Source organism: Hippoglossus stenolepis, chromosome 8 (genome assembly GCF_022539355.2).
Source record: "Hippoglossus stenolepis isolate QCI-W04-F060 chromosome 8, HSTE1.2, whole genome shotgun sequence".
Classification (NCBI taxonomy): domain Eukaryota; kingdom Metazoa; phylum Chordata; class Actinopteri; order Pleuronectiformes; family Pleuronectidae; genus Hippoglossus; species Hippoglossus stenolepis.
This window is the reverse complement of record NC_061490.1, coordinates 14,757,891-14,776,284: the sequence shown is the minus strand read 5'-3', so window position 1 is coordinate 14,776,284 and position 18,394 is coordinate 14,757,891. Positions and strand designations below refer to the sequence as shown.

At 44.3% G+C, this 18,394-nt stretch overlaps 1 protein-coding gene across 1 annotated transcript; it reads left to right on the top strand.

The window, feature by feature from the left end:
• The first annotated feature begins 1,246 nt into the window (after positions 1 to 1,246).
• Positions 1,247 to 18,157, top strand: LOC118113697 (IgGFc-binding protein). The gene is made up of 22 exons (XM_047341001.1): positions 1,247 to 1,296; positions 2,318 to 3,559; positions 3,682 to 4,031; positions 6,488 to 7,067; positions 7,176 to 7,774; positions 7,895 to 8,462; positions 8,733 to 8,998; positions 9,457 to 9,798; positions 9,958 to 10,531; positions 10,678 to 10,877; positions 11,225 to 11,366; positions 11,475 to 11,803; positions 12,025 to 12,604; positions 12,696 to 13,294; positions 13,608 to 14,175; positions 14,268 to 14,866; positions 14,959 to 15,526; positions 15,617 to 15,816; positions 15,990 to 16,370; positions 16,486 to 16,772; positions 17,647 to 17,698; positions 17,801 to 18,157. The coding sequence occupies exons 1-21, from the start codon at positions 1,251 to 1,253 to the stop codon at positions 17,654 to 17,656; spliced, it is 9,030 nt and encodes a 3,009-aa protein (XP_047196957.1). The 5' UTR covers positions 1,247 to 1,250; the 3' UTR covers positions 17,657 to 17,698; positions 17,801 to 18,157.
• The last annotated feature ends 237 nt before the right edge of the window (positions 18,158 to 18,394 follow it).

Sequence of the window (18,394 nt, the reverse complement as noted above, 5' to 3'; positions counted from 1 at the left end):
GCACTGTTATCAGTTAGACCCATACACCTTTATTTAAACAAGGTTATATTGTGTCAATGTGGATTATGATTGAACAAAAAAATAGGGCACACCCTAATAAAAATCCACAGTATGTATACAGTAACTTCATCAGGCTTACTGTTGCCCTGCCCAAGGGCTTCGTACATAATAATCACCAATTCAATATTTGAGTTATTATTAAAATTATATTTACTTTAGCTCTTAATACAAATGAGTACTGCACCCTCCACATTCTGCTATTCTTATGTGATGCACAAAGCCAACAGAAACTGCCCCATTAAAACGACTTGCCCCATTTCACACAAGCCACTTTATTTTATAATGGATCAGTTCCTAGAAGTGATCCATTACTTTTTCAAGGTTCACATCATTAACATTACAAACATGAACAGGTTTTAAAGACCCAATATAAACATTGGCCGAAGGTGATTTGAGTAGGGCGTATATCCTAGGTGTTATAAAACAAATGACAAATTCTAAATTGCAAAAGAGCGAAAATAAAGCTAAGAAATTAAGGGTATATTAAGAAATGTACTTGAATTGAGCAGAAACACACATTTAAAATTGCCCATGCTGTGATGTGAGATCAACCAACCCTGTTCTGAAACTACGAGTCTTCTCAGAGACTCGGCTAACTTTGAAGATAAGTTCTGATGTTGGTCTTATCATATTCTTGCCTTGCCCAGTCCAAAATGGATAATATTATTTGGTTACACCAGGATATACAATGAAGGAGAGTGTGGGCAAATTATAATGACCTTTATCCTCTGTGTCATACATAGAAACTGATATTTCTGCTATTTAGGACAATTAAATATTTTTTAAAAAACTTGGAAATAAATGTATCCAAAAACTCAAATATTGCTACAATAACACAGGGACGACAGGATGAGCATCTGACTGGGTGTGTTATTTGGGGAAAAGATTATCACATGCCGTGGTTGGTATTAGACCTCACACCCATGTCAACATCCAGCAGGACCTATGTCATTGCCAAGTTCTGCCTTAATTTGTTTTAGAGGAAGGGTTTTCTTAACTGATTGCCGTTGGGATTTAATGATTTTTATTGGCTGAGTTTTGACCGTCAGAACATATAAAAGGGTGAGAGTGTAAAAAAATCGTCACCTCACTCATAGCAGGTATGTGGATCTTTTGGTCAAACTGTCGTATTCATATTAATCACATTTTTTTATATTTCAGTAACTAAAACTAAAATTTGTCTTTCAGCCATGGGTACTCTGCTGCTGCTTTGTGCCTTGGGGGCTTTACTCAGCTGTAAGTATATTTTGTCATATTCAGGATTTTTCTTTTTGCACTGTGGCAGAATATATGTGATGTATCTGTGCCTATCTTCTTTCCAGTTTGTCTGAACAAATGCAGCAGTGATGAACAAATCTATATATATTTTTAAATATCTATTAAAACTCCAGCCCCACCATTAACGGCTATTAAACCTGACTAAACGTGAACTGAGCTTAGTTAATCAATCACTGCAGCGCGCCTCAAACCTTGGCTCCGAATTCCCCGGCGTGACGTGCAGCCAAGTGATCGCTCAATTTGAGGAAATTAATCCGGGTTGTCAACCCCATCAGTGGAGCATTGTTGTGCAGCCATACCAGGTGCTCGTGTGAATGAAGCAGAATGTTAAACGGGTGAAGCGTTTGAGAGTGCAGCACATAAAGGATAGCCATCTAAATTGAAATTTGTTTTTGTTGGGAATAGCATTTACCTTCAGCTGCTATTGAGTCGCAACCATTATATTGAATAGCTGAAACAGGAGTGTAATCTAAATCCCGCAGGCCCTGACTGAGCACAGAAAATGTTCTTTTCACAGAATAGGCACAGATATTGATAATATTTCCATTATGCAATTATATTGTCTGCAAAAGTGACTTATTTAGTGCTGCCGAGAAGCAGTCAAGTGACTACTCCTCAGTCTAAATCTCTCACAATGGTTATCAAAAAAAAAAAGCAATCCATCCATTACAGGGCAGCATTCATCTCTGCTTTTTAACTTTGAAATGAAGGTATTTTTCAGTCACTTACTCTTTGGTGTCACATTGTTTCTTTGTGCGCTGCATGTGATTCAAGTTGTCTCGAGCCAAGTTTGTATTGCCAGTCTGAGAATCCTTTGATTGCTTTAGCACAAATAGTCTCATTCATTTCCTAATGCTTTTTTATTTTTTGACGTTTTCTTTTTTTAATGCGAGAATTTTTAAACACAGTTTTGTGGCTGACTGCATAATTTTGGGTAAATTAATAAGAGCTCTTCTTTTGACGTGTGTTTTCTTTTCAGGTCCATCGAGCGCTGGATGGACAGGCAGGGAGTTCGCTCTGTCATTCATGCAAAATTATGCTCCAAATTACGACACTCCTCGCATTCAGCTCTACATCACCGCTGTTCAGGCAAATACTAAAGTGACAGTGGAAGTGTCTCCCTTAAAATTCAAGCAAGAAAAAACTCTCAATGCTGGAGAAGGGGTCACCATCACTCTCCCAAACAAGGTCGAGATGTATGGCACCACCAAGTCTCCTAACACGGTGCGCATTCAAGCCTCGGCAGATGTGACTGTGACCTCCTTCAACTACAAGTTGTACACAGCAGACACCTCTGTGGTGTATCCCATCACTGACTGGGGTAAAGAATATTTCATCTTTACACCTGCAAGGTCTCCCTACGGCACCTACAAAGAGTTCGCTGTGACAAATGGAAAAGAGAGCAACAGAGTAGAGATTTTCCCAAAGGGCTCAATCTGGTACCAGCATCGTACTTATAGAAGTGGCAGTCACATGGTTATAGATCTAAAGCCGTATGAGAGTGTGCAGATCCAGAGCAGGTCTGATCTTTCCGGCACCAGAATCGCCTCGCAGCACCCTGTCGCTGTTTTCACGGGTCACACTTGCACCATGCGCTTCTCGAAATGTAACCATGTTTACGAGCAGCTGCTGCCAGTGAGCAGCTGGGGATCCAGCTTCATGGTTCCTCCCATGAGCTTGCAGAAGAGAGTAGATAGCGTTTACATCCAGGCCTCCCAGCCCACCCGAGTCACCATCCAAAATGGCAACCGCCAAGATGTTTTCACCCTGAGCAGGGGGCAGATGAGGGAGATCATGTCCCACAATCCAGCAACACTGTCCATTAAGGCCGATCACGGCATTCAAGTCCTCTTTCTCTTCAACGGCGTCAGGTACGGCTGGTTTCAATTCTACGACCCTTTCTTGATGATGATCCTGTCCACAGACCATTTCTGCAGCTCTTACTCACTTCATGCTCAGGACGGCTTTGACAACAAAGCCCTGATTGTGGCACAGACTAATGCAATGGCCGAGCTGCGATTTGATGGTACGAACCTGCCTCGTAATGTGCAGTGGAAACAGGTTGCAGGAACAGAATTCTCTTGGGCGGAGATGACCTACAAACTCTCCCCCGGCAACCAGAGACACACAGTGACCAGCTCTGGTTCCCGCTTTGCTCTCTACAGTATAGGAGTCAGCCAGATGAATGGTTATGGTGCCCCAGCACAATGTATACAGCCAGGTAAGGAGCACATATTATAGCTGTTTACTGTATGAAAATAAAAAATCTGCTCGTTCCAAACAGATATGATAAACAGAAGATAAATATTTTTCAATGTTCTTTTATATTCCTAAACCCTCTAGGAAGTGGATCTTTGTCCTGCAGCAGTATCACCTGCAGTGCCGATGAGGTTTGTGAGGTCCAGGGAAAATATGCCTCCTGTGTCCCCAAGCCAGTAGTGAAAAAGCCTGGTACCTGCTGGGCCATGGGGGATCCTCACTACCGGACCTTCGACGGACGGCACTTCAACTTCATGGGCACCTGCACGTATGTCATCGCTAAAAACTGTGGAAAGGGTGATCACCCAGCCTTTGAGATCCTCGCCCAGAATGAGAACAGGGGAAGCCTCAGGGTGTCGTATGTCGGCCTGGTCATCATGAAGGTGTATGACATCACCATCATAGTAGCTCGGTCTGAGACTGGTCGTGTGAGGGTAAGGCTTTCAATTTCTCTTAGTAAGATGAGCATGTGAATAAATAATATATTATTTCCATTAAATAATGAGTAGTATGTGGGTCAATGACGTGTAAGGATTTTCAACAGGCCAATTTTAAAATACAAAAAGAAAGAATATCTATTATAATTATTCAAACATTAGGAATGTTGTGTACACATAAAATCATATAAAAATTTCCAATTATTTGATTTTAGTGTTTTTTCATCTAGATGAATTGGCCGTGGCCTTAAAAAATGTCATGTGGTGCGACCGTAATTTATCATAAAATTAATTCATTTCCTTAATATGCTTACATTTGTTTTTTTTACAATTTCTCAATAATATAAAGTCATTAGTAACAAATTAGTTGCATTTCTTTAGAGTTTTTGTAAATAATGATCTCATATTTTTGTTCTATAATGTCACCGTCCCCTTATTAAATGTAGTTAACAGACTTATTTTTCCGGTAAAGTGCATAAAATTGATAAAAATGTTTTAAAAATACCATTCATTTAAGCATACAGTATCAGTGATTAATATTTCAGTCACAGAAATTTTATATTTTACTTTAAATTGAATACAGGTCTTGGTATTATTGGTCGCACCACATGATGAGTGGTCGCTCCAAATGATATGAAAACATCCTATCATTTAAAAAGATCAATAAACAATAAATTCCATACAAACATTTGACTTAAACCAGATTTTATTAAAATTTCATAGAATTTTCATGAACACAAACATTTCCTAAACATTTTTTTTAATAAAAATCTCATCAAGAACATTAAATGCAGCACACATTGTTGTGAACAAACATTTCATTAAACTGGCTGCTCTTGTGCTACATCTACATCAACCAGAACTGGTGGAATGTTCTCTATAGATGGCAGCGTAAGGTCTAACACAGCGTTTGCCATATTTTTACTTTCTCTGTAAGCGCCGGATGCAGCCCTCCAGTTCTCTCTCTGATTCTTTTTCTCTCTCTCTGTCAACTCACTTGACTTGGCTTATGGAATCTCTCCCTGCTGTTTATTTCTCTCGTAGCTGAAAAAGATATGTAATGTCTTGCCATAAATCAATAAGTTATTTTGGACTAATGATAGATGAACATTTTAATGCAAATATGCATTTCGTCCAGTAATGAAAAATACATAAGAGCAATATGTACTTCATGTTGCTTTATTTGTAGTTTTCATTTTTAAAACGTTTTAACATACCTTTCTCTTCTCTGAGCAAGGTTCTCCGCTCTTGCTACAGGGTCAGAATTAACACGCTGCATATGGCGAGCGTTTTTTATTTTGCTTGGAAGTGGCATCTGGTAAAATAAATTTAAACAGTTATAAATAAATAAACACATAAATAAATAATAAATTACTAATAAATTCATAATAACCGAGATAAAATTACATGTTACATTTTTGGGGTGGTAATTATTCATGATATTGTACAAAAATGAATATTAGATATTAGAAAAAATAATCTAATTGCATAGAAATATTTTCCAAATAATACTAAAATAAAGTACTTTATGTATATAAATCATTAATTGAATTTAAAAAAGCCCCAAAACTCCCAATCTAGGACATATATCTATTATGTAAAACACTCTGCAATGGTCGCACCACATTTGGTCGCACCATATGATATTTTTCGAGTTCAGTCAAAATTTACAGCCACAGAATTGGCCACCTAAAGAAAACAAACTAGGTCAGCACAAAAGGTCACTATGAAATTTATAATCAAAATATATATTTTTAGAAATAACTTTATATCCAAATGTGGCAACTACATACCAGCTGTGAAAAAGGTTATTTTTTTCCAAATTTGAGAGAGAGTTCCAAACCTGTTGCTGCTTCCATGGGCAAAATGGTTTATGATGCAACTTCCTGTCTTTGAATGGATTTCAACATCAAAGTCCCAAATTGGTCCTTTCTCGATGGTCGCACCACATGATATTTCATAAAATGGACATCATCGGACAAAGTTTGTTTGTATACTATGATGGAAATATAAATGCAAATGCTTTGCAATTTTGTACAGGATTACAAAACACTTTGGAAATCATGCCAAATATGGCAGAAAATTTATTTGAATAGATTTTCAGTAATTTCAAAGAAGTTTTCACAACAGCAGTCATGGCCGGACGGTCGCACCACATGATATTTTGACACTTTAAAAAACAGAAACATTTAAATAACTAATGGTTTTTGGAAATTTAAAGTGTGTACATATACGGGACAGGTACTACATATATATGTTATTTCTTTATGTATTTCAACCTTTTTTTAACAGAAGAAAATGCAGTCGGACAGAAAATATAGGCGTCACGTCAATGACCCACGTATAGTAATAAATTGATTCCGTTCATTTTGAATATTAATTTAGACATATGAAAAAGCTTAAATAGAAATCTAATATCTTCACAATGTATTTTCTGTTTCCTCTCTCCTCAGATTGACAACAGTCTGTGGAGTTTGCCCGTAGCCTTGAACAATGACAAACTAGTGATGTTTCAAAGAGGCCGCTCGGTGGTCATGGAGACGGATTTTGGCCTGACTGTGAGCTATGACTGGGAACACCAGCTCGTGGTCACACTCTCTGGGAGCTATGCTGGTAAGACTTGTGGCCTCTGTGGCAACTTCAATGGCAACCCCAGCGATGATTTCACGACGCCCTCTGGCAGCCAGGCGGACGGAGCTGTGGCCTTCGGCAGCAGCTGGAAGGTGCCGGGGCTGGTGAAAGATGCCAAGTGCGGAGACGGCTGTGTGGGTGGGTGTGACCGCTGTGAGCACAGCCTGATGAAGATATGGGAGGGCGACCTGTTTTGTGGGCTCATCACACTCATAGTAAATGGCCCCTTCAGCAAATGCCACTCCGCCATTGACCCACAAGCCTACCTGGAGAACTGCAAATACGATGTTTGCATGGGAGGCGGCCTTCGACATTTCCTCTGCAGGGCACTGGAGGCTTACACTGAAGCCTGTCAGCTTGCTGGGATCCAGGTTCAAGATTGGAGGGGAATGGCAAAATGCCGTAAGTAATGTTTGCTAAAAATGAATCACTAAATTCACATGCATGTTTTTTTTCTGCATTATCGATCAAACCATTTATCACACTTTTTTCTCCTTGGCCTCCCCAAAGCTGCTAAATGTCCAGCCAACAGCCACAATGAGCTCTGTGGCAATGCCTGTCCTGCCACTTGTTCTGATCCTAACGCTGCCTCCAAATGCAAACGCCCCTGTGTGGAGACCTGCACCTGTAATGAAGGGTTTGTGCTGAGCGGAAGTCAGTGTGTACCTGTCGATCAGTGCGGTTGTAGCTACAAGGGTCGATACATCCCTGCCGGAGAGTCGTTCTGGGCTGACCAGACCTGTCAGCGATGGTGTATTTGCGTGGCTGGAAGCAGACAAGTCCAGTGTCAGAATAAAGGCTGCCGGACAGGGACACAGTGCAAGGTGGTCGAGGGCATAAGAAAGTGCCAAGCAATGTCCCACAGCACATGCCAGGCCACAGGGGACCCACATTACATGACCTTTGACAAGAAGAGGTTCAACTTCCAGGGCACGTGTGTGTACCAACTGGTTGCACTGTGCTCCAAAAACCCAGATTTAGTGCCATTTGAAGTGCTGGTGCAGAATGATTACCGGGGCAACAAAGTGGTTTCCTACACCAAGTTAGTGGAAGTCAAGCTGTATTCCCTAAGCATTATTATCACGAAGACACACAAGGGCCTGATAATGGTAAGAACTACATAAGGTTTAACACATGAAAGTTATTTAAGTCATATTCATATAATTATTAAATATTTAATTGATTTGATTGTTCAGTATAATTCATAAAGATGGTGTTTTCTCCTCCAGGTGAATGATGAGCTGGTGAACCTGCCTGTAATCCTGGCTGGAGGACAGGTGTCTGTGTTTAGGAGCGGCTTGTACGCTGTCGTCACCACAAACTTCGGCCTCAAAGTCTCCTTCAACTGGGATAGTGCCGTGTTCGTGACGCTGCCAAGCGACTACATGGGAGCCGTCTGTGGCCTCTGTGGCAACTACAACGGCAAAGCCCAGGATGACCTGTTTCCAAAGAACGGGGACAAAAATGTCGCACCGGTAGCTTTCGGCACCAGCTGGCGAGTGGCTGAGATCCCGGGCTGCGTCGAGGGCTGTAAAGGGGTGTGTCCTGACTGTGACATTAACCAGAAGGTTCAGTATGAAAAGGGAGATTTCTGCGGTATATTGAAAGACCCCCGTGGGGCTTTCCGTGACTGCCATGCTAAGGTGGACCCAGCTGGATTCTTTGAGGACTGTGTTTTTGATGTTTGCCTGTATAAGGGCAGAAAGGATGTGCTGTGTCAGGCTATTACAACATACACAACTGCATGCCAAGCTGCAGGGGCCAAGGTGTACAGCTGGAGAACCAGCCAGTTCTGTGGTGAGAGATACATTCATTTTCATAAAATCTCTTACAAAATTATTTACTATAGTGGTATAGAAAGTGTAACAATAATATTATAAAAATGAAATGGCACTAAAACCTCTTCTACTGTTCTCTGAGCTAAGCCTTTGTTTGTGTACACTTCAGTGCTTTTTTCCCCCCTCTGGGATTTTATGTAGTTTTGAAATAACTGCTGACATTTGGAATCTGTTCTCTACACATAGATATAACAACATTCACATTTTCTTTTATGTCTCTTATGTACAGCATTGAAATGTCCAGTCAACAGCCACTATGAAGTTTGTGCTACTTCCTGTCCGGCCACGTGCCAGAGTCTGGCTCCTCCTCCGGGCTGCCAGGAGCTGTGTGAGGAGGGCTGCTCCTGTGATGAGGGGTTCCTCCTCAGTGGAAGTGCCTGTGTTCCCTTCTCAAACTGTGGCTGCGTCTACCACGACCGCTACTACCGCGCCGGCCAAGTGTTTTATCCCAATGGTCAGTGTAAGGAGGAGTGTAAATGCTCACAAGATGGAGAGGTAATCAATCCAGAAGAAAGAAAACTATATTGCAGAGCACGTACCTCCGCCAAGGCCCAACAGTCCCCGAATGAAACCACATTTAAATTAACTGGATCCGGACTTTTATTTGGATCTGCACCAAATTTCACACACACATAAATATGATGATTGATTTATTTTTTTCACAAGATCCTTGCAATCAATGCAAATGTTAAAAGATGCCTAACCTCACAATGTCAAAGAAAGTTAGAAATAAAAAGAATCCCTGGATCTGCCCCGTGACCCAATTCCACGCCAAAATCGAAATCTTCCTCCAGTAGTTGTTTTGTAATTCTCTAACAAACCAACCACCAAACAAATGGACGGGGGTGAAAACATAACCTTCTTGGCGGAGGTACTAAGAATTTGTTAATGTTCAGGGTGAACTTGCAGTTGTTGGATTTGTATCAAACTTCTCTCTCTCAACTTTTTCTCAGGTTGTGTGCAAAGAGTTCACATGTGGCCCTAATGAGAAGTGCAAAGTAGAGAACGGCATCCAAAAATGTCACCCTGTCGGCAAGGGTGTGTGCCACGCCTCCGGTGACCCCCATTACCGGAGCTTTGATGGGCGGAAATTCAATTTCCAGGGCACCTGCACCTACACACTCTCTAAGAGCTGTGGGCTGGAAGGCACCCACCTGGTGGCCTTCTCTGTTGACGTGGAGAACGTGCAGTGGAACCAGATGGTGAACAACAAAGTGGTGGCGGTCACTAAGCTGGTTGCTGTGGAGGTCTACGGCTTCACTCTCACCATGAGGAACAACATGTTTGGAGTCCTGGTGAACACTTATTCTTCATTTGATCCAGTGGAATGGAAATATACTGCTAGTATCATGTAGTGGCAGATGGTAGAAATACGTGTTGTAAAACTAGTTTGACAAATGTATGTAGTCAGTCATCATTCTCTTTAAATCACAACTTTTCTTTTCCCTTTCTAGGTAAACGGGGTCTTTAACTACCTTCCCCTGAGTCTTAATGATGGAGCTGTGCAGGTCTATCAGGAAGGCCAGCATTATGTAATTGCAACAGAATTTGGACTGCGTGTCACTTATGATCTGGTCTACCATGTGACAGTCACAGTACCTGGCAACTACCGCGATAAGGTCTGTGGACTGTGTGGCAACTTCAACGGAGACCAAAAGGATGACTTCCAATTGCCCAACCACAAACTCGCAAAGACCGTGAACTTGTTCGGAAAATCGTGGAAGGTCAACATCCCTGGTGTGGTGTGCAACAATGGCTGCGAAGGCGATTTCTGTCCTAAATGTGACCCAGCTCGCAAGGCTGTGTTTTCAAAGCCCACTTACTGTGGTATTCTTACGGCACCCACCGGTCCTTTTGCAGTCTGCCATAGTAAACTGGACCCACAGCCGTATTTCGATGACTGTGTGTTTGATGTGTGTGCTTCCAACGGGGACGGAAAGGTGCTGTGCAACAGCGCAGCAGCCTACGCCTTCAACTGTCACAACGCAGGAGTGGACGTGAAAAACTGGAGGACGCCATCGTTCTGTCGTGAGTGAAGAGAGAATGTTTTGGGGGTTTTTTTCCTCCACATCAGCCTCTTATTGACCTATATAATTATAATATTGCATATATTACACGTAAGCACAGGTTCCTCTCTGATGCACTTTTCTCTGTCTTGTACTGATTTGTTCCAGCCATGAAATGCCCAGCCAACAGTCACTATGAGGTGTGTTCAGACGCCTGCTCTGCTTCCTGCCCCGGCCTCACAGAGGTGGTCCAGTGCGCCACCAGCTGCATAGAAGGCTGTGAATGTGATGCAGGCTTCCTATTCAATGGACAGACATGTGTCAAAGACACTGAGTGTGGCTGCTATGACAATGGAAAAACTTACAAGGTAGAATTCCACATGGTTTCATATGTAGTGATGTACAAGAAATAACCTTTTTAGTGTCAAAGTGGGTTAAGCAAGTATCCATCATAATATTCATGCTGACGTAGCAATAAAGTTGCCTTTAGTTTTATGTTTATAGCTTTTATTTTCCACAGTGTTGGACATTAGCCAGCTGGATGTTAGATTTGTGCACCGAGGAATTCTCCTGAGTCTTAATTAGCAGATTGTCTAAATTTGTGTTTCTTTACAAGGTAGAATGAGCAGTGGAATAATGTGGATCCTCCTTGAACCTGTTGTTTCCAATGTTTTTTTCCCTCTCTCTGTATAATGAACCTGCTCTGCGTCCCCAGCCTGGTCAGGTTGTGTACGAGGAAGACTGTAACTCAAAGTGCACCTGCGATCCCACTAAAGGTCTGGTCTGTGTGAAGCACTCCTGCCCTCAAAGCACCAAATGCATGGTCAACAAAGGAAAACGAGCATGCTACAACACAGGCAAGACAAATAACTGTGTATTTATATCGTCCAACTTTGACTATTCCTAACTTATTAACCATTTGAATACTCATTGAGTTAAATTAAATCTTTGTGCATCCTGCGTAGATCCCTGCAAAGATGCCAACTGTCGGGTGAAGGAGAAATGCCGTGTTGAGAAGGGTGAAGCTGTGTGCATCCCCGAATACACAGGCACCTGCTGGGCCTGGGGCGACCCCCATTACCACACATTTGACGGTTACAGCTATAACTTCCAGGGCACCTGCAAGTACGTCATCTCTAAGACCTGTGGGAATCTGGACGGCCTGGTGCCGTTTTCCATCACAGAGAAGAACGATAACCGAGGAAACACAGCGGTTTCCTACGTCAGGGAGGTGGATGTGTCTGTGTATGGGTTCAGCGTCGTCATGGTCAAGAACCAAATTGGTCGAGTCACGGTAAGATTTTAGTGTCTTTTTCTGAAGTGTTTGACCTGTAGCTGTAGCTGTGTGTGTGTGTGTGTGTGTGTGTGTGTGTGTGTGTGTGTGTGTGTGTGTGTGTGTGTGTGTGTGTGTGTGTGTGTGTGTGTGTGTGTGTGTGTGTGTGTGTGTGTGTGTGTGCATGTGCGTGTACGTATACATATTACAGCCTGTAAATCCATCTCATATATTTCCCTCAGGTGGATGGGGAACTGCTGAATCTTCCAGTCCAACTGGGTGACGGTCAAGTGTCAGTGTTTCAGCGAGGTAACGACGCAGTGCTGCAAACAGACTTTGGCCTGGTTGTCACCTATGACTGGAACTGGGAATTCGTCATCAAGTTGCCCAGCAGCTACTACAACAGTGTCTGTGGTCTGTGCGGAAACTTCAATGGCAAAAATGGTGACGAGCTCCAGAATCCGGCTGGAAAAGCTGTCTCGTCAGTGATAGAGTGGGGCAAGAGCTGGCAAACGCCTGACCAGGACAAGGACAGTCCTTGCTCGGACACATGCAAGAAAAACTGTCCTATCTGTGACATGAACCAGGCTAAGGTCTACGAGACGGAGGCTTTGTGCGGGGCCCTCGCAGCCAAGGCAAACGGTGTGTTCAAGACGTGTCATGAAAAATTGGACCCGCAGGCCTTTATGGACAGCTGTGTGTACGACATGTGTCAGACCAAGGGAGACAAGAAGATGCTGTGCCAGGCGTTGGCCTCCTACAGTAAGCAGTGTCGTGAGGAAGGAAAAATCATCAAGGGCTGGAGGAAAAAGTTTGGCTGCCGTGAGTATTTTTATTTATTTTTTCAAGATTTCAACCAACTATTCAATCAGTCAAAGATTTTTGTATTAATGCCTTTTCAATTTCTATCCAGCGATGAACTGTCAGCGTCACAGCCACTATGAGGATTGCGCCAAGCCATGCCAGCAATCCTGTCCTTTCCCGGAGAAAAAGCAGACCTGCGACGGTGCCTGTGTTGAGAGCTGTGTGTGTGATGCAGGTTACGTCCTCAGCGCTGGTGTGTGTGTGCCTGCTAAAACATGCGGCTGCTCCTACCAGGGTCGCTATTACAAGCCAGGCCAGCACTTCTGGGCCGACGAGGCCTGCGGTCGTCGGTGTGAGTGCGATTCGACCCTGGGCATGGTGATATGCCGCGAGGCGTCCTGCTCCGCCAAGGAAAGGTGCACCATAGAGGACGGAGAGCGAGCCTGCCGACCCATCAGTCACGCCACATGCACAGCCTCAGGTGACCCCCACTACCGCTCATTTGATGGCCGCAGGTATAACTTCCAGGGAACATGCGAGTATCAGCTGGTGGAACTGTGCACCAAGGAGACCGGGCTTGTGCCGTTCAAGGTGACTGTGCAGAATGACCACCGGGGAAGCAAGGCTGTGTCCTACACAAAGACTGTCAACTTTTCCATATACGGAATCACCATCACCATCAGCAGAGAATACCCCTACACGGTCCTGGTAAGTATGGTGTGGATAATGTGATGCATTTGATGAAAGACTGCAGAAGGATTCAGGCTTGTTTTTATGTGGATTTGAGGGAGAAATGAAATAGGACACAGCGTGTAGTTCTGAAAATTAAAACAGGACAGATACTCTGAGCCTCATTTTACATTAGTGGATCATAATGCCTTCTGTCGTCGTGCTAATTCTGACATCCCTCATGTTCTTCTGCATATTGTATATTTAATTGCATATTAACGACCACGTAATTATTAAATCTTTAATCTCCTGTAAACATTCCTCCCTCCCTTCCGTGTTTTCCGCTCCTCAGCTCAATGGGCAGAATGCTTTGTTGCCACTGGATTACAATGAAGAGCTGATCGTGTTTCTCAGTGGCAGGACAGCTGTTGTGGAGACGGTCGCTGGTATCACCGTGACCTTTGACTGGCGGAGCACGGTGAGCGTTACTCTGCCCAGCAACTACCAGGGCGCAGTCTGCGGCCTGTGTGGCAACTACAATGGAAACGCCAAGGATGACCTGACCATGCCTAACGGCCAGATTGCCCATGATGGAGCCAAGCTGGGGGAGAGCTGGCAGGTGGCCGTCACACCAGGCTGTTCATCAGCCTGCCAGGGGGCATCGTGCCAGGACTGTTCCGATTCCCAGAGGAAAGAGTACCAAGCCATGAAGCACTGTGGCATTATCGCTGACAAAGCAGGGCCTCTCAGAGATTGTCACAGTCACGTGGACCCTACTCCCTACCTGGAGGACTGTGTGTATGATGCCTGTCAATATCACGGTCACCGCGGGTCGGTGTGTGACGCAGTTGGCGTGTACGTCTCTGCCTGTCAGAGCCGAGGAATCGCCATCCGCTCCTGGAGAACAGATTCCTTCTGTCGTGAGTTTGTGACGGTGTTTTCATTTTTTGTTTTCATATTTTAGATCTTATTTTAAGTCTCCCTCTCCCTCTCTTCTCATCCTCTCGTGCAGCAATGGTGTGCCCAGCTAACAGCCATTATACTGTGTGTGCCACGGGTTGCCCAGCCACCTGCGCCAGCTTAACCTCCCATTCCACCTGTCACAGGCGTTGTACAGAAGCCTGCGAGTGTGACGAAGGCTTCCTGCTGAGCGGGGTCACCTGTGTGCCTGTGAGAGACTGTGGCTGCTCCTACAACGGTCACTACTACAAGAAAGGAGACGCCTTCTACCCTGAAAACGAGTGCGTGGAGAAGTGTGTCTGTGGAGAGAACGGTGCCGTATCTTGCCAGAAGGCCAAGTGTCGGTCCGGGGAGATCTGTAAGGTTGCAAATGGTGTGAAAGGCTGCCACCCTGAGGGGCAGGGCAAGTGCGTCGCTTCCGGTGACCCTCATTACATTTCCTTTGATGGACGGAGGTTCGATTTCCAGGGTACCTGTGTCTATGTGCTGGCCAAGGTTTGTGATGATGACAATGGCCAGTTGACCCCATTCACTGTCACTCAGGGGAATGAGAAGTACGGGAATGGAAAAGTGGCTGTTACCAGGTCGGTTGCTGTGGAGGTCTATGGTTTTAACATTTACATCCAGCAGCGAATGCCATGGAAAGTCATTGTGAGTTCAACAACTTTATCCCCCAAAACATTTGTAGATATTTATTTATCGTATTTTAATGTGATTTAAATTTTTCTTCTTCATCCATTCAGGTCGACGATGAACTACTAAACCTCCCTCTCTCCCTGGACAACGGGCGTCTCCAAATCACCCAGCAAGGTCGCAACATAATTGTCCGAACAGACTTTGGACTCACTGTCCTCTACGACACCGTCTATTACGTTGAGGTGATCGTGCCGTCTACGTACCAGAGTAAGATGTGTGGTCTTTGTGGCAACTACAACAAGAAGGGCGGTGATGACTTCAGACTTCCTGGTGGCAAACCAGCGAAAAACGTTGACGTCTTTGGAAAGGCGTGGGTGGTGGACCTGCCCGGGTATGTATGCGGCGGCTGTGGCGGTGAGTGCCCAGCGTGTGAGCAGGCCAAGGCTACGATGTATGGGAAACCTGACTCCTGCGGCATCATAAGTGAACCTAATGGGCCTTTCAAAGCCTGTCACAGCAAAATCGACCCAGCAGCATACACGTCTAATTGCGTGTTTGACATGTGCACTGTGGACGGCAACAAAGATACTCTGTGTAACAGCGTGCAGGCCTATGCTTTGGCCTGCCAGAGTGCAGGAGTTCAGATCCAGTCATGGAGGAGCGGCTCCTTCTGCCGTGAGTTACACTACACTGCGTTTTAGCGGAAGAATTTACTGGTTTTTAAAGTGCATTTCAGAGTCTTACAAATATCTTCCTCTCTTGTAGCTGCTTCCTGCCCTGAACACAGTCACTATGAGGTGTGTGCCAACACGTGTGGTGGGACCTGTGCCAGCTTTATTTACCCGTTCTACTGCTCTAAAGAATGTTTTGAAGGATGCCAGTGTGACGACGGCTTTGTATTTGATGGCATCCAATGTGTTCCCTTGGACAACTGTGGGTGTGTGCACGACGGGAAATATCTGAAGGTAAAACGGAGATTCTCTTTGTTGTCGTACATAGTATCTGTGCTACAGCGGAAGTTAGTCACGAAAGAATATATACAGCCAGCCTTAAAATTACTAAAATGTTCTATTCTTGCCCCAGTGTTTGTGTAACTAGAAGATAGCTCATTGTAATAGTGTGCACTGTGTGTTTCCAGGTGGGCCAAGCTGTGGTGGACAAAGACTGCAAGTCCAAGTGTGAGTGCCGGGCGTCTGGTGAGATGAAGTGTGAAAAGCTGTCCTGTGCCAGTGGGGATGTTTGCAGTGTGAGAGACGGGGTCAGAGGTTGCCACGTCAAACAGGGCCACTGCAGCATCAGCCAGGTTGGACACCTCGCCTCCTTCGACGGCATGTCCGGTGCAGCAGGAGCTCAGGGGGCAGTCGAGGTGGCGTCTCTGTGTGACGAGAAAGCTGACCTGTGGTTCCGTGTGGTCGTGGACGTCAGGGTCTGCAGTAAAGGAGCATCTCCCGCTGTCGCCAGTGTGCACGTGTTCTTTAAGGAAACCGTCGTCACGGTGAACAGCCAACATGTCACCTGGGTGAGAAGGGATAAAGAAGAGTTTGTTAAATCATTATAATTATGACTTTCATGTTCAATCTGTCCCAACTGATTCTATATGTTTTCATCTTTCTCTTCTTCTTCATGTCTTCCAGGTAAACGGCAGGAAAGTGTCTCTCCCCAGAAAAGTGATGAATGACCTATCCGTCAAAATCTCTGAGAGGACTGTGATAATCGAGAGGGCGTCTGCCGTGCGGGTCACATACTCAATCTCGCAGGAGGTCACCGTCATTATTGACAGCGCACTGTCCGGCAAAATGTGCGGCGCCTGTGGCAACTACAATCACAACTCCAAAGACGATATGACGACTGCAGATGGGAAAATTACCACGGACGTGTCTGTGGTCATCGACTCCTGGAGCGCCGGGGACTTTTCTCGGTGGTGAGTTTAGGAAAAGTGCAACACTCGGTACAACCTCTGTGTGAATGTAATGGGCAGAGAAACATTGCTGCATTTAGTGCTGGGATCATATAAGTGCTGAGCTGCAGCACACGATCTCTTCACATTGCTCCCGATGTTAACTTTAATTATTTTAATAGCATAACGACTTTGCCGGCTCATCTACGCTTCTAACCTGCAGTTCTAGTTAGAGGAGAAGTTTTAATCTTGAACCTTACTTTGCCCTTTATTATGCAAACTCCAAACCTAATTCGACCACTGAAATAATCAAGTACAGATCAGCGAGAGATGGGACGCCTCCATGACCATTCAACCGCTTATTCTCTTAACAGCAAGAACTAAACAAGGACTCCACCGAGCCCTTTTAAAGGAATGAGAGTGTGGTTTTTAATTGCATTTGATCCAATTTAATTAAGAAATACCAGAGAATCCCCTATGGTAATTACTGATTAAAAAGCAGGTGAGGCTGACAGGCATGGCCATCAAAAGCTACCAAGCTTGCAATCCAATCACTGCTTGTCATCCAAGGACACTTAAGACTCATCTGGGTACAATATTAATTTGAGCCCTTACTTCTGTGTTCTAGCCTTAAGCCGCTCCCTTAGAGAATTAAGTTTTGTGAATCCCCCCCTCGGCCTTTCTTGATTCAAAGTAGTGGTCTTATTTTCAGGAATTTTCTTAACAACCCCCCCCCTCCTGAACTGGAGGAGCACAACAACACACCCGCTGACTCCCCTTTGCTTTTACCTTTAAAATACAATGTTCAGAAGTGTTGCTTGTAATCTCTGTTGTGCCTGAGTGAACACGACTTTGCTTCAGTGCCCATTGACTGCATGTTTTGTTTTTTTCATTTCAGTGGCCTGTAGAGATGTTGGCTCTGTGGTGATGGGAAGCATCTGTTATACGGGGTAAGGTTGTCTCCTCTCAAAGCTATGAACTGATGTCTGCTCGTGAAAGAAGCAGCTGTAGAATGTGGCTCACGTCCCTGCTTTTTTACCCCCATTAAACAGGGTGAAGAGGAATGTGAAGTCGCTCGGCTAAAGTTGGCATGTTTACATCCAGCCTTACTCGTCATATTTCTCTTGCTTTCCTCCTGATTCATAGAATGTTTTTTGTTGTTTACTGGAGCTCGGGTTCTCCATTGTTCATCTCCGAGGAGCAGAAGATTCTGTCACATTCTTGACCAACACCTCCATCTAGTGGAGGAGATCCTGATAGTCTTTCCCACACAACTCCGGCTGAGACCTAGAAACAATCACAAGTCTTTATAACTCTATAACTCTAACTGTTCACTACTTGTGTACTGACTCTGTATCTTGTACAAACTGTTCTTCATCTTCGGACCAATAAATTAATTTCTCACTGCAGTGTGCTTCAGTGATTTGATTATTTAATGTGTCCTCACAAAACCTCTGGACTGGCTTCTGTTCAAAAGTCTAAATTAGAAACGCATGACTCTCATATGTGTGTGTGTGTGTGTGTGTGTGTGTGTGTGTGTGTGTGTGTGTGTGTGTGTGTGTGTGGTGGGGACCTGAATCTGTTCATGCAGTCACATTATGGGGACCAATATCATTAGATCAGGGGTTAGGCAAGTAGTAACTCTG

What these genes read in the sequence shown, in the direction of transcription:
- LOC118113697 (XM_047341001.1), top strand. Translation starts at nt 1,251, where the DNA reads ATGGGTACTCTGCTGCTGCTTTGTGCCTTGGGGGCTTTACTCAGCT. An exon ending in ACAACATGTTTGGAGTCCTG is followed by an intron (nt 9,799 to 9,957) that starts GTGAACACTTAT and finishes TTCCCTTTCTAG; the next exon opens with GTAAACGGGGTCTTTAACTA. An exon ending in ACGAGCATGCTACAACACAG is followed by an intron (nt 11,367 to 11,474) that starts GCAAGACAAATA and finishes CATCCTGCGTAG; the next exon opens with ATCCCTGCAAAGATGCCAAC.